This window comes from Callithrix jacchus, chromosome 16 (assembly GCF_049354715.1).
Source record: "Callithrix jacchus isolate 240 chromosome 16, calJac240_pri, whole genome shotgun sequence".
Classification (NCBI taxonomy): Eukaryota; Metazoa; Chordata; class Mammalia; order Primates; family Cebidae; genus Callithrix; species Callithrix jacchus.
Window position 1 is genome coordinate 80,778,015 of NC_133517.1, and position 22,215 is coordinate 80,800,229.

The 22,215-nt window shown below is 37.6% G+C and overlaps 1 protein-coding gene across 1 annotated transcript in view; it reads left to right on the forward strand.

Moving 5' to 3' along the window:
- EIF3H (eukaryotic translation initiation factor 3 subunit H) overlaps positions 1-14,068 on the forward strand; it is a 108,762-nt gene extending 94,694 nt beyond the window's left edge. The window contains exons 3-8 of the mRNA XM_002759276.7: positions 34-201; positions 1,710-1,809; positions 2,994-3,143; positions 10,028-10,148; positions 12,312-12,444; positions 13,795-14,068. Of these exons, the coding sequence (XP_002759322.3) occupies positions 34-201; positions 1,710-1,809; positions 2,994-3,143; positions 10,028-10,148; positions 12,312-12,444; positions 13,795-13,892 (770 nt within the window). The 3' untranslated portion in view covers positions 13,893-14,068. The remainder of the gene's footprint in view (positions 1-33; positions 202-1,709; positions 1,810-2,993; positions 3,144-10,027; positions 10,149-12,311; positions 12,445-13,794) is intronic.
- Positions 14,069-22,215: the final 8,147 nt, after the last annotated feature.

A 22,215-nucleotide genomic window follows, 5' to 3' on the forward strand; every position in this document is an offset into this window, starting at 1 on the left:
TTTTTCTTTAATTTCCTCTTCCCCATCATCCAGTCCAATATCAGATGGAAATGATGCGGAGCCTTCGCCATGTAAACATTGATCATCTTCATGTGGGCTGGTACCAGTCCACATACTATGGCTCATTTGTCACCCGAGCGCTCCTGGACTCTCAGTTCAGTTACCAGCATGCCATTGAAGAATCTGTCGTTCTCATTTATGGTTAGTAGGAGCCTTCTTTATTATTCCTTTTTTCCCTTAATATTATTACTACTATTTTTGCTTTCTGTCTTTTTTGCCTCTAAGAGCAGTCTGGCAGGGCTTCTCAAGTAAATACCAACCCTGTTTCTGCAGCAGCCTCAGCAGCAGCTCAGTCTAGACAGGGTTTCCTTCTTTCTGTTTATTTTTCTTGCTATCAGAGCCCTGATGTGTACATTTTGGAATGCTGGAGTAGCTGCTTCATTTTTATTCCTCCATCTCCCCTCCCTCATTGAAGGGGCTGGTGGAATTAGACCAGATGTCTAACAAACCCCGATTGCTAGAGTGTCTGGCTCTGTACGTGACTGACCAATCATAATACAGTGTGCCAAGTTTTTTTTATACCTCTGACAACAGCGTACAAAACCTGGACTGTTTCTTAGCACAAAGATTTTTTTCTTTTCGGCCTATTTAATGGTGTTTCCTCAAGCTCTCCAGACCAGATGTTCTGTGCTGTATCAGAAGTGTAGGCAATTTAACAGCTTTATAGCCTTCCCCCTCCCCAAACACTCACAGTTTGCCATATCTGGCAGACTTGCATATAGTTTCCAGCTGAGAAGTAAATGTAACGTCCTGAGTATCTGTCAGAAAAAATACTAATGAATACGATCAATCTTATGAGCTGCCCCAAAATTGTTTCAGTATGTTAACAATTGGATTACAGTAAAGAACAAGTTGTTAAAGTGTACTTATATTGGCTGGAAACATTGCATCATCAGACCTTGATGAATTTTCCACTTGTTTCAATCTATTTTGGTTTTCATTTTATCACCTATTGCTAAAAGTTTCACTGTGTTAAGTTTCAGACAACATGAATGTTAACACAGGTTTTAGGCGAATATTGGCATGCCAGAGCCGTTATCATGCAGCAAGTGCTAAGCTCCCTTACTCATGGAGTGTTTCAGCGGTTAGTTTTGACAAAATTAGTTTCTCCAAAACCAAAAAGACACATTTGTGATAGCAGTTTGACTTTAATGGTTTTGTTTTTACAGTCTGTTTTACCTAAGTAATGTGGACAGTGATTCTTAGGATGGATAAATTTTGTTTGCAGGGCTATTCATTTTAAGTTGAATGAAGAACTACCCAAGTTCATGCAGTGAATTTTCATGTTTAGTATTTATCAGTGATTTCCTAATTATGCAAGATGTCTAGAACATATGAGGCATTTAATTTTCAGCAAGATTACTGGTTCTTGCTGAGGAATGAATTTGAAAATAACCATTTTGTATCTTCAGTTTTTATTTGACAGAGGAAATTACTCTATTGTAAGTAGAATAGAAGTATTCCTGCATTTTTGAGTACTGTTTGCTATAGTGGCTTGAGTCTGCTTCAAGTTGTGTTCTGGTTGTTTATTCTGATCTTTATTTTGCAAAGATTGTGTGATATGTAACAGAATGTGCCTAGAACCAATGCCATTCAATCTTGGTAGTGACAAAATTCTTAGTAATTTATTTCTTTTTTCCTTGTTTGAGATCCCATAAAAACTGCCCAAGGGTCTCTCTCACTAAAGGCATACAGACTGACTCCTAAACTGATGGAAGTTTGTAAAGAGAAGGATTTTTCCCCTGAAGCGTAAGTGTTTGGGGGCATATGGTAAAGGGTTGGGTATTTTTCTTTTAAGATTTTTTTTTGCCACATCTCTTGAATCCTCGGTTGTGGTGTGGTAATGTTTTTGCCATGTGGACTGTAGAAGTTTTCTGCATGTCGAGTGCTGCTTGCTCTCTCTCTTTCATGTTTAAATTATTCTTTAGGGAATGTCTCATCTTTTGTCACCAAGGGTGAATTCAGTTAGAATGGGAATTAATTAGCTACTGGATTCGAAGAAATAAATGATTGAATAAAGGGAGGTAGAAAGAGTGATCATTGGCTGTCAGTTGTAAGCTCTGTCAGACTGGTTGTGAGCTGTGTGTCTTGTTTTCCGAACACGTTTGGGGATGGGGGGGTAGGAAAGATACAAACATTTTAAGCATTTGGTCAAGAATGTGGCTTATTGGAAATTTTATGGGTGACAGGTATGCAGAGAATTTTAACTGATGGAGCTGTTTTGGGATCATATTTAATGACATTGTATTATTTACTTTAAATAGAATTCTTCCATTTTGTGTTATAGAAAATTTTTATTTCTTATTAAATCAAAATTAATGGCTTTGACTTCATGTAGGACAGTTGATCTCTAGTTTCCCATTTGGCTCCTAAAAAGTTAAGATGCAGAGAATTTTAAAAGAAAAGCTAACTCATGAGCAATTCCTGGATGTGATAGTTAAAACTGAATTATGAGAAACTGTTCTTGCCGTGTTCTTATTGTATCTGGAGTCTCCTTGAGTGTTTTGCTGCTTTGTTAATCTCTAATTCAGTAGCCTTTTAAAATGAACTTTTCAAGAAGAAGAATATTTCTCATTTCTAGCTATTTTAAATTAAGTTGTAGATGTAGGTTGTGTAGCATAACTTACTGTGACATTTACATTTTAATATTAATGAAATTTTAAAGATACCTGATTACAAAGAATGATTTCTTCTGCCAAGAATCTTATTTTCTGGGCTTTTGCTCAAATTTGGATTATTTTCAAAGTTACTCAGATCACTCAAACTTATGCTTGACTCTGTAAAACTCTAGTTTCTCTGCCTTTTTTTTTTTTAAGAGTGCTGATGAAACAAAGATCTTGGACAGGGCCTATAATTAGGTAAATGTTATGAAGTAGTCAATTTAGCACCTACTTTTGACCATCAGACTAAAGTATTTGTAACATGCTTCACAGATTGAAAAAAGCAAATATCACCTTTGAGTACATGTTTGAAGAAGTGCCGATTGTAATTAAAAATTCACATCTGATTAATGTCTTAATGTGGGAACTTGAAAAGAAGTCAGCTGTAGCAGATAAACATGAATTGCTCAGCCTTGCCAGCAGGTAAGTGGCCCTGCCTAATGAAAAGTCTGTGTTTTAGAACTTTTTGCAAAAGATTCTTTCACATAAACTTTACCTGTGAAACATGAAAACAGTTACTTAAGAACATTTATACGTTCTTAAAATGTGTGTTAACATGGAGTAATAGTCTGGCCCTGTTAGGATCTCAAGAAAAACGGCAAACTGATAACATGAAACAACACATTGTTTAAATACTAATTGCTCGAATTAGAAGAACCCTCTGCTGTCGTCTTTGCTGTATCGTTTGTGCTTTGATAAGGTCAGTGCCCATGGGGGAGGCTTTTTTATTTGGCTCAGCTTTATTTCTTATACAGGATCCTAAGAGGCTTAGGGTATTACATCTGGATATTTAATAATGCTCAGGAAAAGAACAGAATTCTTTCACCGATTGTACTTGCCCTTGTTCACATATAGACTCAGTTGTAAAATTCCAGTTGTTTGCATTTTCCACTAAAATTTGAATTTTCTGAACCTGGTACTGACTTTAGCTGTCTTAGTTGGTGACATGATTTCCTCCAGCATGACTGCCTTAGCTCTCTAGTTGCTGACATAATGTTTATTATGTTTTTAAAATGCAGAGGTTTCCACAAAGAAGTATTCTTCCCTTTGTGAAATCCATGTTTATTTCCCTCATCTATTACTCTTAACAGAAATGTGAATAGAGCCACAGGTATCGCTCCTTAAATGCCCTTTGAGCCTCATGTCATCTATGTTGGTTGGCTGAAAGAAACAAGTTGTATTTTCTTAAGCAGTTAGTTTGGAGCGGACTCAATTATTTATTAGATTTCTAGTTATCCTAAATAGAGACTTAAAAAAAAGTACAGACTTTGTACTTCCTCAATACAAGGCAAGTGGAATGAACTCAGAAGGACCAGAGACATCAATGTTCTCCATGCTGTAGCACAGGTAGGACTGTGGTTGAAGTGCCACCTTCCATTGCATTAATTGATCACACAGGCCACTCACTGGACTGTCTTTACAGGGCAGGGATATGGACGATGAATGTAAGTGGAGTGCTAAGTAACACAGCCAGGTTGCAAGGCTAATTTGGCGCCAAAGAGCGTACTGTTTGACTGCAAACAAGTATTCATAATAGTCCTTTAATTTGTCTGTTTTAGAAGGTCATATTTTTCTTTATTGCTTTTAGAAACACACTCGGCACACCTGTATTTAAAGCATTTAGCTAAGAACCTTTTTCAGTATACAAGGTTACAATTTGATGTATTAAGTATATAGTCATATAATAATTTTAAATTTACTGCACGAAAGCTTTTGCTTATATAATTTATGTCTTCACCTTTTCCCAGGCTTCTTTATAGAGCATACAAAACAAATATATCCCTTATGGTGCTTTTAACATTACCGGTGAGCTGCTCTATAATGTCCATTTGTCCAAAGCGGCATTTATAATAGCCAAGAAAGCGTTCTCAGTTTGCCCTAGCAACTGGGACCTAGAGAAATATTTTATTATAGTTTTTGTCTTCTGTGTTTTTATGTAAATGAGGAAAAGAGGCCCTATTTCTGTGCTTTCCATGTGAAATTATTTAAAGTGTAAATTGACGTTCCTGTTAGGAGGGAAAAAATAATGAAGCAACCTTGAAGCAGTGCTTTTGTGCTTGTAGACTCTTACATTGAACCAAATCGATTACGTTATTTTAAAAGACATACATTTTATACATGTCGGTTTTTAATTTCTAACAGTAGTTGTGTGATGATGGCTCAGGCCAGTTGCCATGAAAGTTTCTGTAAGCAATCTCATCAGAAATCATTCTTATGCAAGTCCTAAACTTGGTCTTTCCCTTCACAGCCTATACATGGGCACCAGTTTCTTTGATGTGCCTGATAAATTTGTTCTGTGCTATGTCTAAAACTTACTGTATTTGCTTTTGTTAAAAAATCTAATTTTTTAATTTTATTAGATGGAAGTCCTAGTAATAGTTATTCCATAGCAAGCTTTATTAGTTTTTAAAAATGTGTAGCACAGGCGTTCAGCTTTTCACATGTGTAAAACAATTCTGTTTTTATTTCCTCTTTTAAAAAAAGTAAACTAAGGGTGGGTATCATACATTAAGGATTATAAGCATAAATTGATACTGTAGCCAGAGCAGACTTAACACTTCATGTCCTGGTTCACATCTGTTTAAGTTATCTGTTTTCAGTTCTTCATTTGCTTGGCCAGAAAAGAAAAGGCAACGTTACTGAAACTCCTAACAGTAAGTCCCTGTTTCAGCTTCCTAGTTAAACTGGTGCTGAAAAGATGCCCACAAAATTGGTCTTGGTAGTGGTCTGATTTTCTGTCAGTGTTAATTTCTGTTGCCCTTTTCTCAGATTCTTTTTTTTTTTAAGATGGGGTTTCACCATGATGGCCAGGCAGGTCTTGAACCTCTAACCTCAAGTGATCCACCCACCTTGGCCTCCCAAAGTGCTAGGACTACAGGCGTGAGCCACCGCGCCCGGCCCTGTTGCCCTTTTAAGACCTGTAGTACACTGATGTTTTTTTAAGTGTTTCTGATTGGTTATGTTTATGAAGAGCATCATCATAATATAAAAGTTAATGAAATCCTTGAAGTCCACATATTTGTACTTGTATCAGGGTTCTTTCAAAATAACTTCATATACTTGCAGCATATATTATTAGTACTTTATATTACAGACTTTTCGGGTAGAAACAGTGGGTCTGTTTTAGTAGTGCCTTTCTCATCACTGTAACCAGCCTCCAAGATTTAAGGTCTGGGTATAAATAGTAGATTTTTCTTTGCCTGTGGTAGTGCCTCTTTTTTGCTGTTGTTTTTTCCCCTCCTGTCACCACTTTCCTTTTAACCTCCCAGCCACAGCATTGGTGATGATCTTTTCTTTCTCTGTTTTCCTTTTGCAATTAATGACAAATGACTTAACAATTAATCGTGTAGCTAATGACATTTCTTATACTTAATGTGCTCACGTTGCTCATTGGTAAAAATGAAAAGATCAGTAGCCTGAGGCCAGTGCCCCTTGTCCTCTGCCTGCTCAGGACTTCATTAGGTTGGTGTATTCCTTCCTTCTTCATAGATTTTCCATTTCTTTCTATGCTAGTTATTTTTTATTATCTTTATTGGCTTGTTCTTCAATTAAAAATTTATTTTTACATGTTCGACTCTTTAGGCAATTTGAAAGAAAAATATAAAGAGCCATACATCCATAAACCTTGTCTTTAGATTCACCAATTGTGTATCATGCCACTTTTGTACTATCTACATACACAAGTACTATCTTTTGTTTCTGAACCATCAGAAAGAAAATTGTAGACCTGACTTTAACCCCTAAATACTTCAGCTTGCATCTCCTAAAAACAAGAACATTTTTAATTTGTTTTACATACGCCAATGTAAAAAAAAAAAAAACTTACGAAAAGAATACCTTTTTATCTCATGCCATTATTATCCATTTCCTTTTGTCTTCTGAATTTTTCTGTTTGCTTCATAATCAAACTTCTCGATAGAATTTTGATGTCACTGTTTTCTCATTTCCCACTGATGGAATACCCACGGTTGGAATACCAACAGTTTGTGGTATTCCACCCATTGTATGTAGTAAGACCTCCCTCCAAGTCACAGAAAACTTTGATGTCCCTGTGTCACTGAGTATTTTAGACTCTTCAGCTTGCAATGTGTTGATAAAGGCTTCTTCCTGAAATTCTTTCCTAGGAGTCTGTGAAACTATAGCTCTTCTGGCTTTCCTCTCATTCTCCGCAGTGAACCCTCTTGTGCTTGTCTCTGTCAGTGTTCCTCAGGGTCTGTCTTCTCACACATGTACTCCTGGGGTGATTTTGTCTTACTCCTGTGACTTTTACTGCCTTAGTCTAGGACCTTATTTCTCTTCCTGATTACTTTCACAGTTTCCTCACTTCCTGTTTTTTGACCTTTTCTTCTTCCAAAATTGTAATGATCTTGCTAAATGCAAATTAGCTGCTCATATTACTCCTTTGGTTAAAATCTTTAGCTGGTTCCCCACTGTCCTTAGGATAGATGGCAAACTTGCAGTGCGTTTTTAAGTTACTGCACTTTGACTGTTGTCTTCCTTTTTTCCCCAGGCTTGCCCTGTTAATATACTTAAGTCTGAGTGAATTTAAATCAACTATTAAGAAATTAGAGTAAAACAGAAGCAAATACATTGTATCCAGAGAAGAAGAAATGTTTTAAAGTTAGAAGTGCTTAAAAAAATTGCAACACAATAAAATAAATACGAAAGAAGCACTTGATTCCTCAACAGATGAAGTCATTAGGCCACGTTACTGGACCAAGGTTACCTAGGTAGTGCCAGGCTGGGAACAAAGGTCAGTTTACTCACACATAGCCTAGTTCTGTGCTCCTTCCATTATTTGAGAAAGAGTGAAAACATTCTGATTTCTTGAGGTTATTGATGGAATCCATATTTTAGTTGGATTTATTTTTATTCATTCACAATATTCCCAAACTGTTTCTTTCTCAGTCTTTCCCTTCTCTGTAAATGTAATAACAGCTAGTTGGCTGCTCAAGCCAGAGGACTGGGAGCCACCCTCCATTCCTCTCTGATGCCCCCTGTGAAATAAAGATTGCCAGCCCTGCCTTCAGACTCTCTCTCAGTTCTGCTCACTTTTCTCTGTGCTCATTGCCACCATCCTAGTTTAAGTCACCATGATTTCTCTCTTGTAATATCATGAGAGATTATTTTCCAGAGGTACAGTTTTTAAAATAGAGAAAAAAAATGGCAATTTAAACCGTTTTCAAATGTATACTTCTGTCATTGTTAGTATATTCACAATGTCGTAAAGCCATTACCAACTCCAGAACATTTTCATCACCCTGAACAGGAACCCAAACCCATTAAGCTGTCATTCCAATTCCCCTAATGGCAGCCTCTGGTTACTTTATATCTCTATGGATTTGCCTAATCTGAATATTTTAAAAATAGAATCCTGTCCAGGAGTGGTGGTTCATGCCTATAATCCCAGCACTTTGGGAAGCCAAGGCGGGAGGATCTCTTGAGGTCAGGAATTCGTGGTGAAACCCCATTTCGATTGAAAATACAAAAAATCTAGCCAGGTATGGTGGTGCTTACCTGTAGCCACAGCTAATGGGGAGGCTGAGGCATGAGAATTGCTTGAACCTGGGAGGTGGAGGTTGTGCCAATGCATTCCAGCCCGGATGATGGAGTGAAACTGTCTGAAAAAAAAGAAAAGAAAAAGAGTCCTACAATAAGCAGCCTTTTGTGTCTACCTTCTTTCCCTGAAATGTTTTCAGGGTTCATCCATGTTGTGGCATCAGTACTTATTCATTTTTAAGGCCAAAGAACATTCTATTGTACAGATACACAATACTGTATTTATTCATCATTTGAAGGAATTTTAGATTGTTTCTAGTTTTTGGCTAATTAAGAATAATGTAGCTATTAACATACATGTACAAGTTTTTGTGTGAATATATATTTTTAATTCTCTAGGGTATATACATAACAGTGGAATTGCTGGGTTCTGTGGTAATTTGGTTTAGCTTTTTGAGGAACCACCAAACTGTTTTCCATAGTAGCTGTACCAGTTTTACCTTCCCACCCCAGTGTATGAGTGTTTTCATTTTTCCGCATCCTTGCCAATGCCCCACAATAGACTTTTAACCAGTCTCCTGGTTTCCGCTCTCTAGTCCATCTGCATAGCAACAGAATGATCATTTTAAAATTAAACTCCAGGGTATCGTTCACGTTGGAGTTGAGAGGTGTCATTCACAGCAAACTACATTGTTGGGAGGTTGTATGGTGCTAATGAGGTTCCCGTGTGTGCTTGTCTCACCTGCCTGACCTGATCACTGTGTTCTAGCCATGACAGGCCTCTTGTTTTTATCGAATCTGCCTAATTCCTGCTCATCTCAGGCATTCAGCACTTGTACTTACTTTTGCCTAGAATATTTTTGGCATGGCTGACTCATCTTTCACTTTCAGTCTGTCATCTTCTCAAAGAGATATTCTGATCATGCTACCTAAATTGAGTATCTCTTCACCTCTCCCTTCCCTTTCTCCCCCATCCCTAATCAGTAATAAGATCAATGAAGATATAGAACGTATATGTCTCATTCACTGTTGTCTCTCTGTTTTCTCGTACTAAGGCTGGCACATAATAGGAGTTTAGTAAATAGCAGTTTGCAGTTAATGATTGGGTACTACTTTTTAGCAGCTTGCTGTTTTAAAAATACATATGTATAGTAGCTGTCCAGGTAAGTTGCAGGCAGAAGTCAATGAATATGGTTGCCATTGTGTCAGTCATCACATCACTTTATAAAGCGATGTCAGTAACTGAGCTACAATAGAAATTTCTGGAGAGAATAAGAAATATGAAATACTGTACTACAGATTCTAGAAAAGGTAAGAGGAAAGGAGCCTTTTCATCTGATTTTGTAGAACAAATGCCACCATTGCTTGTTTATGTGCCAGATGTTATAATCTGTATGGTTCTTTCCTATGACGACTGATTTTAATGTTACGGAATGCATTTGGGCAGGGGTAAGTTAAGGAAAAGAGTTTGGGAATATTTAACTTGGTATAAAAAATATGCATTATAGCTGTCTCACTAGGTATGTTTAACCATTCCTACCCTAACATGCCTGTGCTCTCCCAATAAGAAACCGAGCTATTTCAGGTATCCCTGAGATTATAGTGGGAAGTTTGGTGTGGGAAGTTCAGTATAGAAAGTTTAGTAAAAGTTGACTTAGATTCGTTCCTCTGCCCTTGCTTTTATGCGAATGTGTGCTCTCATTCTTTTAGCAAAAGCCGGTTCAAGTTCTTATCTTAAAACTGTATAGAGCAGTAGCAAAGCTGTACCTTAAAGTAAGACCTGTCAGTATGTTTACTTTACATTTCAGCAATCATTTGGGGAAGAATCTACAGTTGCTGATGGACAGAGTGGACGAAATGAGCCAGGATATAGTTAAATACAACACATACATGAGGAATACTAGTAAACAGCAGCAGCAGAAACATCAGGTTGGTGTTGTGGAAAAATGCAACAAACATGTATTTCTATGTTTTGTATTTCGGGAGTCATGTTCAAAATGACCTAAATTATCTTTGGTAAAGCACTGACTGTTAGCTAGTTACTCTATATTATATTTTAAAAAGATTATATGGCATGTTCCTAAGATATTAATTTGCATGTTATATTTAAAAATACCTGTGTTAAAGAGAGCTAGTATATTAAGCTCAGATTGTAATGCCAAGGTTATGCAAATAAGAGATACATTTATTGAGAAAATCAGAAGCAAAGAGATTCCAGAATGTCACAGCTCATTTCTTTACTAACTATAATTGGTTTGGCAGTGGCTCATTGCAGCATAGTTAGCAATCTTCAGTTCATTTAAAAAACCGAGCAATTGTGATTAAGAACAAGCAATTTTGATAGGAAATAATAGACCAACTGCTGTGAAGTAGATAGTATGATACAGACAAAAACCCTAGAAAATTATCTGAATATTCTCATATACACACATCTACGGCTGTGGCCATTTAACCTTTTCTTTATTCTTGTTGCCTGCAGGACACATGGTTTTCACAGTTCCTGGAATATTGTATTTGGACTATATTGCTCTAAAGTAGTCTTAGCATTTGATTCATACATAAGTTGATTGCAGAATGTTTATCTGTGAAAGTAGTATTTATATATGACTACTCCGTCCATTAAAATGTACTTTAAACAGACCGTGTTAAATACAGAATTCTAAGCACAACTATGTGGTTCTGAGAATGTTATATTTAAATTTTTTCTAAATATCAGAGTTCATATTCAGTATATAGTGAAATTTAAAGTACTTTATTTCTACCAACTTAGAATTGAGAAAACATATTTAAATCAGTATTTTTTTTTTTGACTGAAAAGATGGGAGTGCTTACACATGTCTGATAAACTAAGGGGGAAAATCATCTCAGCTGGATTTCATTTTCCTGTAGGTTAAGGACTCACCCAGGGGATCAAATGGAATATTTGTCTCCTATGAGTACCCCATAATGAATACAGGAATCATAAAGCAAGTTACTTTCCTTCACTAGAAAGAATTGTCACTTCTCTTGATTTTCTTAGGAATTCAAAGACTAAATTTTTACTAAACTACCTTGGTTTCTCATTACCTGACATTTTAAGGTTGTATGGGATATTATTTGCTTCACTGTTGTGAGCAGGCATAGCTGTTAGCTCTTAGGGTAATTGACCTATAAGTTTATAGTTAATGTTTACCTTTATATATATATAACCCTACTTTCTCTTCAGTGAATCATAGGAATCCAGAGTCTCAAAGTATTCGAAGCATTATCTGAGCTATTATAGTATCCATCCTTAGTTGTAGAGCTAAGGTACAGACATTATCTGTTATGAGTAGTAGTAATAGGCCAGGTGCATTGGCTAACGCCTGTAATTTCAACGCTTTGGGAGGCTGAGGCTGGTGGATCACTTGAAATCAGGAGTTTGAGACCAGCCTAGCCAACGTAGTGAAACCCTGTCTCTACTCAAAATACAAATATTAACTGGAGCGTGATCACACATTCCTGTAATCCCAGTTACTCGGGAGGCTGAGGCAGGAGAATCACTTGAATCCTGAAGGTGGAGGTTGCAGTGAGCTGAGATGGCACCACTACACTCCAGCCTCGGCAACAGAGTAAGACTCCATCTCAAAAAAAAAAGAGTAGTAACAATAGTGAACATAGCAGTAATAACATGACCTGTATTGTTATTTTAGGTCAATAGGAGTAAAGTTGAAAGAATTCTCAATGTGGTAGTTCATTACATAGTCATTAAAGTTAGCATGGATCATTAATTACCTCGTTGTGAAAAATGGTAAAGCAACTGTCTTTACCTTACTAATCATGAGCTTCTTTCCCTTTAAGTGCCCTTTTACTTACATAACTAGTTTTGTTTTCTGAAACACTATTAGTTATAGACTCTTAGAGCCCAGAGTGACACTAGGGTTTGCCACAAGGGAATTTTCTTCTACTGTTAGCATATTTAGCTTCTTAGAAGCAAGTTTCCCCAAATGTTCCATTGATAAAACTGAGGTTGGAATTCAGAGCAGTGGATTTCTGCTGGTTGTGTAGGGGAAGGAGGTCTTTTTTTCTCTGATGGAGAAAAAATGACCAAATCATTTTCTCTTTGAATATTAGTATCAGCAGCGTCGCCAGCAGGAGAATATGCAGCGCCAGAGCCGAGGAGAACCCCCGCTCCCTGAGGAGGACCTGTCCAAACTCTTCAAACCACCACAGCCTCCTGCCAGGATGGACTCACTGCTCATTGCAGGTATTGTTGCCCAGTGCAAAACCTGGCTGGTTTTGTCCATTTCTTAGGAAGCAGAAGACAGTGAGAAAAGCGTGCCATAAAAGCTAGTATCTTTGAAATGGTTGCAGGATGAATTTGAATCTAGCACCTGTAATATCTGAAATCTATGAACTTGTAAGAGTTTGTTCTTTTGTCCAGGTTCTTTGAATGCTTCACTCTGTGTGTTTCTAACTATTTTTGAGATGGCATTATAAACTTTCTAAAATGAGCCCTTTTCCATGGAAACGAAGACAAATTTTTTACAGTCTTACTGTATAAGATTACTTAGCGTAGGCCTCTTACTATTCCTCTCCCAGCCCAGCACTGTACAGTTGGTATTTGACTTGAATTTGGGAAATTATTTCCCTCACTTTGACTTAAATTGGGGCAGCACAAATGTATTTCTGAATGAACTTTTTCTGGGTATACTTAATATTTAACACCACTGTTAGGCAGTAGAGGTCCTGTGTCCTGTGCAAGGATTTGATTTTAAAAATATGATATTCATGCCCTTATTTGACTATAATCTTATAGAAATGTTAAATGCCATTTGATTCAGTCAGATACTTGACTGTGAGAAGATTTTATCAGAGTGAAAATCCTACTCAAAAGCTGATTGGCAATTTCTCAATTCTATTGATAGATTTGTATTGTGGAAACAAATTCCAAATTTCTTAACACTTTCTAGTGTACATGCAAATTAAATTTGGGAAATGAGACATAATTTCTTCCCTGAGGTTCAATTCAAACAGAATTGAAATTCTTCTATTTTCAAGAAGCATGTAACTGTTGCATTAAATTAGATCATTAGTTTTAGGACATAAAAAGCAATGCTGGAGCCCTTTCTTCAAGTGAACTCTCTACTCTTGCTCTGTCTTGGTTCGGAGGAAATCCCCTTAACATTTCCAAAGCACAAACTGAAAACCTCCGTCACCTATTCACATCTGGGTCAAATGGGTCTGGTTGGTTTGCAGTTCTCTGATTTTATTGTTAGCATCTCCTTTCTACCTGTTAAGTCTAGTCAGTGCTGTTTTCTCAGTTGTACAGCATTGATTTGATCTACTTAGTCCTTTTGACTGAGAGCTAATATGTCCTTAGGGTTGATAACCTTTTGAAGAGTAGTTTTTCTTTATTCTCCATGTAATTAAGAGTGGACAGTAGCTTCTTTTCATAAGAACTTGTATTTCTTATCCCTTATGGAAAAGTAAACTCTGGATTCAAAACAATATACAGGTGATTCTGTTTTATGCTGATTTTCCTGTTTGACTAGCTTTCTGGATCATTTTACAGTCTGTGGAACATTATGGCTCTATCTCTTTCTCAAATGCACAGGCCAGATAAACACTTACTGCCAGAACATCAAGGAGTTCACTGCCCAAAACTTAGGCAAGCTCTTCATGGCCCAGGCTCTTCAAGAATACAACAACTAAGAAAAGGAAGTTTCCAGAAAAGAAGTTAACATGAACTCTTGAAATCACACCAGGGCAACTCTTGGAAGAAATATATTTGCATATTGAAAAGCACAGAGGATTTTAGTGTCATTGCCGATTTTGGCTATAACACTGTCTTTCTAGCCATAATAAAATAAAACAAAATCTTGACTGCTTGCTCATTGGGTTTTAGATGTATTTTCTGTAGCTTACTTTTGTTTGCTTATACTTGTTTATTCCTAAAAGCTAAAAGCCTTGACCAGAAGTTTCACTAGGCTGAAACCTGTAGGCTCCACCACTTTTGCTATCTCTCAGGTGCCGCCTTTCAAGCTACTTACCCCAACTACTTCTCCCAGCTCCTGACCCAGAGGCCCTGGTACCTATTTTGAATTTTTTTTTTTTTTAAATTTTTATACTTCACTGCTTCCAAATGAGCACCCCTAGAAGTCCAGGCTTTGTGTACTTGTTCAAGAATTCCTTGTCCCCAGACCTGGAATCACTTGGCCTAATTCCAGTCAGTCTGCCTTTTCATTTCTGCAGGTGATGGTCAACCAATCCCTGTACTTATAGGCCACTGGACACAAGTTTGTTTTTTTTTTTTTTTTTTAAAGACAGTCTCACTTTGTCACCCAAGCTGGAGTGCAGTGGCACAATCTCAGCTCACTGCAGCCTCTACCTTCCAGGTTCAAGCGCTTCTCCCACTTCAGCCTCCGTAGCTGGGACCACAGGCATGTGCTACCAGTTGTGGTTAATTTTTATATTTTTAGTAGAGATGGGGTTTCACCATGTTGGCCAGGCTGGTGGTCTCCATCTCCTGACCCCAAATGATCCGCCTGCCTCTGCCTCCCAAAGTGCTGGGATTATAGGCATAAGCCACTACACCTGGGCAGGACATAGAAATTTTAAAGAAAAAAATCATGTTACCAGAAGTAAAATTTATTTTGTTTATATTATTTAGGACTTCACATTTGTCTTCCCAAACCATGAAATAACAGTTCTGCTAATAGCAAGTATTATGAATGTAGAATGAGGAATTAGGACAATAGTAGTACATTGGGAAAAACATATTTTAGTTATTTTGTATTTGAAAGATATCACAGATCTTGCTATTTGTTTACCACCAGAATCAGTGAGATCTGCCAGCTGGTGGGGTTGTACCTATGAGAATTTTAGATGATGATCCCCTAAAAGGTATATCAGAAAAGGGGATGGGTCAGGAGAGTTGAGAAATCTGTTTATTGGACAACATTGTTTTGAGGGCACCAATGGGGCTCTAGGATTAGGCAGCCAGATTGAAACCTTGCTCCTCCTTTCCATAAGTTACTTAACCTCCCTGTGCCTCACTTTTTGTTACCAGATGAGATGAGAAACGGGAACAGGTCTGTTACCTCACAAGGTGGCCGTGAGTGTTGAAGACTTTCATTGTGGGGTGGGGTGAAGCATGCAGAACTCTGATTTGTATGTGGCAGCCATTTAGCATGTATATATGATGAAGGAGGCACTCTAGGTACCCTAGCCAGGATGTTGGGTTGTTAGCTGGGTTTTACTTTAAAGAGCTCAGGGCCTAGGACATTCTAGAATCCAAGTACTGAGCTCATATACCTAATTGTCTTTAGGATAATCTTTGAAGTAGACTTATGAGTCAAAGGGTATATGAAATGTAAGGCCTACAGTGTTCTAGGCCCTGAGCTCACATACATAATTGTCTTTAGGATAATCTTTGAAGTAGACTTATGAGTCAAGGGTATGTGAAATGTAAGGTCTAGAATGTTCCAGGCCCTGAGCTCACATACATAATTGTCTTTGGGATAATCTTTGAAGTAGACTTAGGAGTCAAAGGGTATGTGAAATGTAAGGCCTTTTACGTGTATTGCCAAATTGCCTTCAAGAGTTTCTGCTGTTTTGCCCTTCTACCCATGGTGATTCCTTAAACTTGAGTCAACACAAATTTGAGTATGACTGTGTTAGACAGAAGGGATATATTAACAGGTAAAACTGGTCATGGCCCCTGCCTTTATGGAGTATATGCTCTGTTGGTTCATTTCTCTGCATTCTAATTTTCTAGACTTGAGATCTTACTGTGGAGGTGAAGCACCCTTAAGGTAGCAAGTGAGCAAAATAAAGTCAAGGAAAACCAGTTTGAACATAACCTACATATTAGAATGTAAGATGAACTGAATCACTTCAACTGTGTTTTTAAAGGTGTGATTCTTTCTTAAATTTTTTATTATTGTTTAGATTTCTATAACTTAGTAACATGTGAATACATAAAGATTTCAGTAATTTTTGATTTAGGAATTATTGTAGTGGGAAAAACAGTTTAGGAAAACATGTCAGTGGAAATTAAATCGCCACAGTATGTAGTGTCAGGGAATAGCTTCTGTTCAGCATTTGATTTGAGTGCTGTGTTCTGACATTTTTCAAAAACAAATACATGTGATTCATCTTCTATAAATATTTGCAGTTTCTTCAAGTTGAAATGAGAAAAGCTTGTAAATTGAGCACCGGGTCTAATAAATCATACACTTACCCAAGAACAAAAAGACAGGAAAAGCTAGCATGTTAATCTAATGAAAAAATTGAATGTTAAAAAAACCAAGAAAGTAGAAGATATTTGACATTAACTTCATAATCATTGATAATAATCTAATAATCATAACATTATTCTTAAAACCTGAAAGAATGGATCCCTGCTCCAAATGTGTTTTTTTAATAGCAACATAAACTAAAATAATTTTTTAACCTATTTTTGGAAGCTTGGAAATTGAGATGTGGTTATCTAATGTTAACCTAATTAAGAGAGCTTGGTGTGATTTCTCATGTACAGCATCTACATATTTAAGTTTATTGTCTTCTAAAATATTATTACATTCTTCATACTATAGTTTTGTAACGTCCTGTAGAAAACTTATGTCAGCTTCACTTTCAAACCATGCTGGCATCGAACTCAGGTGTAGTGATATCAGAATGTTATAAAACAATTTTTTATTTTTGTTAAAAACTCCACTTTTACAATAAACATTTCTCTACCAATTTAAGCATGCAATACACCATTTGTCATTTGAAAATATTGTCACTGGGCATCTTGATCTATATTAGCTCTGTACTTTTAAAAATTCTCTTTCTTTAAAAAAATATTAACAAGTATTTGTCAAGTACCTACTATGTCAAGCACTCTTGGTGTTCCACTGCAGACAGGACACAGATTCTGCCTCTGAGCTTATTAATCAGCATATGACCCAGAAGAAGAACATGAAGTCATGCAAGCCGGAGAGTATGAAGTCTTAAGTGCCTTGGAGAGTGAGTGCTTCAGTCCATCTCAACAGAGGATCCTTCCTCAGTTGGGGTGTATGAAAGGGGTAACTGTGGTTAGTAGTCATTGCGATTGTGGTAAAACAATAAAAATCTGGGTCTATTAATATTCAAAAGGGATGACTTTCAAGTTGGAGTCAGAACCTCTTTGGATAGATTGGAAGAGGGGTTCATGTGACTCCAAGTGATCTGAGACAGGGAGTGAGGAAGGGGAAGCCAGAGCTGTTGGGAAATTACAGTTTGGTGGAGCAAACTGCTGTGGCCCAGTATTTACTCCCTTGAGACGTATTTTATATAAATGGACACTTCCATATAATGCACTTTGATGAGCCTGCTCTGCCTCCCGAATAGCTGGGGCCCTAGGCACATGCCATCACGCCTGGCTAATTTTTTGTGGGGTTTTTTTGTAGACATGGAGTTTTACCATGTTGGCCTGGCTGGTGTTGGCTCCTGTCTTGACTTCCTAAAAAGGTGGGATTACAGGTGTGAGCCACTGCACCTATCCCTAAAAAATTTTTGATTCCATGAGATTAGATATTGTGGCCAGTTACATTTATTTTATGAGTTAGGCAACCGATTTTTAATCTTTTTACTGAATCAATGGCAAGCAGTCTGTTACAGATTGAATACAAATACTTTTAACCATGCTGGCATCAAACTCAGGTGTAGTGATATCAAAATGTTATAAAATAATTTTTTACTTTTGTTATAAACTTCATTTTTACAATAAACATTTCTCAACCAAATTAAGCATGTAATACACCATTTGTCATTAAAAAAAATTCTCACTAGGCATCTTTTTTATGCTAGTTCTGTACTTTTACAAATTCTCTTTCATTCTGTGATACTGAGCAAAAAAAAAATCTCTTTTTTTAAAAAAATTTAACAAGTGTTTATCAAGTACCTTCTATATCAAGCACTCTTGATGTTCCAAAGCAGACAGGACACAGATTCTGCCTCTGAGCTTATTAATCAGCATATGACCCAAGAGAGGAACATGCAGTCATACAAGTTGGAGAGTGTTTTTGCTTCAGGCCATCTCAACAGGATTCTTCATCATTTGGGGAGTACAGAAAAGGTGCCAGTGGTTAGTAGTCATTGTGGTAAAAGGATAAAGATCTGGGACTATTAATACTGAAAAGTGGTGACTCCCAAGTTGGAGTCGACCTCTTTGGATGGATTGGAAGAGGTCTTGAGTTACTAACTTGAGGTTAGTAAGACCTCAAGAGTCTTACTAACTTGAGTATCCTCTGGAACTGTCATGAGTTGAGGGGATAGGAGATGAAGTGCTGAATTCATGCCTATTCTAGAATGTGCTTGAAGTCCTTCCTTTTAAATAGGATGCAGGTACATCTTTTATTTCCCACCTTCCAAAAAAAGAAAAAAAATAGGTCTCATTGTCTGATGTCCTGTAAAGATAATAATATATTCTCCTTTAATCCAAAGATTACTGTTTTTACATTTGAACAAAAGTAAAGGATTCTGCCACTTCTTCATCAGACCCTTAACAACGCAGAATGGCCAATTTCCACGTGTTCTTGTTTAATGTTGATTGCAGTAGGAAAATATTGCTTCTGGCATTTATGTCAACCTCAAGACAAACTCAGGTGTCACTTTTATTTCCTTTAGTAATATTTTATTTCCTTGACCCTTTTTCAGGGCACAGCCGTTTCTGGCATCCTCTACCTTCCTTTGTGGACATGGAAGCAAAGGATTTGTTTAACTTTGAGCAGTGTTTACTGCCCCTGACGGTAAATGGTCCTTGCCGTCTCTTCTTGGACTGTAGGCTCTCTTGCCAGTGTGTTACTTTGTGTGTACTGGAAACAGTTCTTATTTTGTCAAATCCCCTGGGTGATCTTCCTCTACCTCTGTTTATCTTGTCATTTGGCTTTCACTTACTTAACTCATTTCTAATTTCAATCTGCCTATGATTCTTTAGTGTTGATTCTTGACCTCCATTTCGAGGTTTTTAAATTGCATTTTATTTATTAAAAGTCACAAAGATCTTAATTTTTCCATGATCTAATCATGTATCTCTGAATGTCATGATTCTCCAATCAGGCCAGAAAAATGTCCCAATAACCTCATCTCCTAGATCACAATGGAGTAGGTTTATTTTTCCCTTTGATGCGTGCAGCTCCCATTATTGCTAATGAAAGGTCTTCATGTGCATTAAGGGGAAACTAGACCTCTAATGAGATACAGAGAGGAATTGCAGCTGATGATTCCCACTTCTAGCCCACTGTACTATAACAAATGCATGCTCAGGAGGCAATGGGCCAAAGAAACACAAAATGCATGTGCTGCTTATGTAAAATATCTTGCCTAGTCTTAATGTAGGTATTGTTTTGGCTTGTAGTGTCTGATATTCCATACCTGCTGAAGGGAGCCCTCATTATGGAGGCAAAAGACCCAGGTACTTGGAGAAGGAAATGAATAGACAAATTACATTTCAAGTAGCTCTTTAAGAGCAATGTCTAAATTGATACAGTTCACAAAGTACTTGCTCATATATCTTCTCATTTGGAATGAGAAAAGAGTACAAATGCATTATGAAGGCAATGTACTTGGTACTGAAAATACAAAGGGTTTGAAACAGTAACGGCCCAGGGTTGCTGAAACCAAACTTCAGAAAGACCGTGATTGACTAAAGCTAACCCACCTCTAGATGGCAAGACCAGGACTGGAGCTCAAGTCTTGGGTGCCAGTGCCATTGTACTCTTAGCCAGCACATGGCACAACCTCCCTTCTCAACCAGGACTGGAAGAACAGTTCGTATTTCAAGGTATCTTCCTATTTATGTGATAGCATCTCTTCTGTGGTGAGCCACTCTCTCTTCCTCCCTTCCCCCACCAATTTCTGGGAGCTGTTTCATCCCCTGATTTATCCTGATCCTAAGATTCACAGGATCCCAGTGGTGAGCTCCCAGTGTCTGTATTTATCACCGGACTAAGGTGAACATCTTAATCAGTTACCCTTTTCAGACAAACAACAATTAAGGGATGCTAGTGTCCATCCAGGCTCATTTCTTGGGTAGAGGTGGTCTGACCCCGTGACTACTTTATAATTCTGGGCTGAGTAGCAGAGCATAGAGGATAAATTAGTGGGAGCGAAAATCAAAGAATGCTGCCTGGGTTCTGACACTGGGGTTTTCTGTTTCCAGTCTCTTTCTGAGGCCTGTTTAGATTCTTGCCTTTGAATCTCACGAAAACATTTGAATCTTCTTAATAACACTGCCCTTTTTTCCTTTGCAAGTATAAATTGGTTTCTGTTGCTTTCAACCTCAAAAAATAAAAATAAATAAATTTTAAAAAAACAACCTAACCCAACTCATGTATATGCCAAGGCTTATTTGCTATTAGCTATTAGGCCTCAAAAGATTTTAGAAGGTGCACCCTTAAGTGGCAATTGAAGAATAAAAAGCTCTTGTATTTTGCAAATTGTTAACAGAACTTTAGAGCAGGAGAGGACTTAACCCTAACTCTGTGACCACTAACACCTCCATTTACAGATGTGGAAGGAGGTACCAAGAGCTTTAAGCATTGTTTCCAAAATAGCCTAGATTATTCACCGTTCTATTGTATTGTTCTGTGCCTCAACATTTCCTGCAGAATGTCATCCCCTATTTGAGGCTTCCTTTTTGCAAAGATGCTCTCTGATGCACTCTGGAGTTGAAGTGTGTACCATTTGAAGCTCCAGGGTAGTGTATTCTCTCAGAAATGAACAAGGAGTTGGAAGCTAATTTAAAACATCTCACAACTCCCATCACCTTGACTGTTCCAGCTGGGAAGTGAATGGAAGAGGTGAGCTTTTGATGCTTTGCTGGAGATTGGTGTAAACAGGTGGTGGGGTATTCTAAATTTGGTCTGAGATGAAAACATTTCAAGCAAACAAAATTAAGCTAGATTATTTTGACAGTGAAGTATTTCTTTAGAGATGCAGATGTCAGTTTTATTAAAGTGCAAATCAGCATTAGAAAAATAATATTTGAGATTGTGTGTGCTGAAAAGCTATCCCTGACAAAACAACTTTGGAAAACTATAGGTCACCTTTGCCTCTGGCTTCTAAACGTATGGTGATTTTGATTTTGCAATGTTAACGTGAGGTCGGTTTCCTCCCACTCCCAGACTTACGGAAGAAGGGAAAACTGGAGTAATTTGTTAGGAACAAAGACATTTGCATTTGTAATGTTCATGTCATTCTGTTCATGCTTCTGTGAATTCACAAATGTACAGAAATTCAGAAATCATCTGGGGTAGGAGAGAGAGAAAGGGAAGGTGTTGATTTTGCATTTTGATGAATCCCTGATGTGGCAAATCTCAGATGACAAGATTCCCCATCTTGTATTGACGGACTGCAGCAATTCTGGGGCACTCTGCTGAGAAGTGATTGGAGGCTGGCAATGCAAAGCCTCTGTGAGTTCCAAATATATTCAGTGTTAGCAGTAAATTATTGCTCCTGATTTAAAGCACACTTGGACAAAAAGATTATCTTCTGCTGATGCCCTTATGTACTAGATGCCTGCATTCATTGCCTCTAGGAAAAAAACCAGCCAACCAAGAGGAATGGCACTTTTCCATCTATAGAAATGTCTGTTGCTTACCTTGTCACTTCAGCCCTTCTGAGTCTCTGTCTCTGGTGAGTGGATTTTGGCTTTGCAAATGAAGCACAGTGTAGGGGAAAGTAGAATTACAAACTTACACTTACAGAATGGATTTTTGTGGTGGATCTTTCTCTGTAGGTGGGTCTTTCTTTGTAGGTGGGTCTTTCTCTGTAGTGTATTGTGTTAGAGCACCTTTTGGGGTTCATTCAACAAACAAATATGCCAAACACTGCTCAACACAGGATGAAAAGTCAGTCAGGAGGACTTAACCAAGAGCTGTGGTTTCCAAAGTGTGGCCCCTGGGTAAGCATCACCTGCAAACTTTTTAGAAATGCGGATTTTCAGGCCTCAACCCAGACTTACTGAATCAAGAGCTTTGAGGATGAGTTGGAGATCAACCTGGGAAAT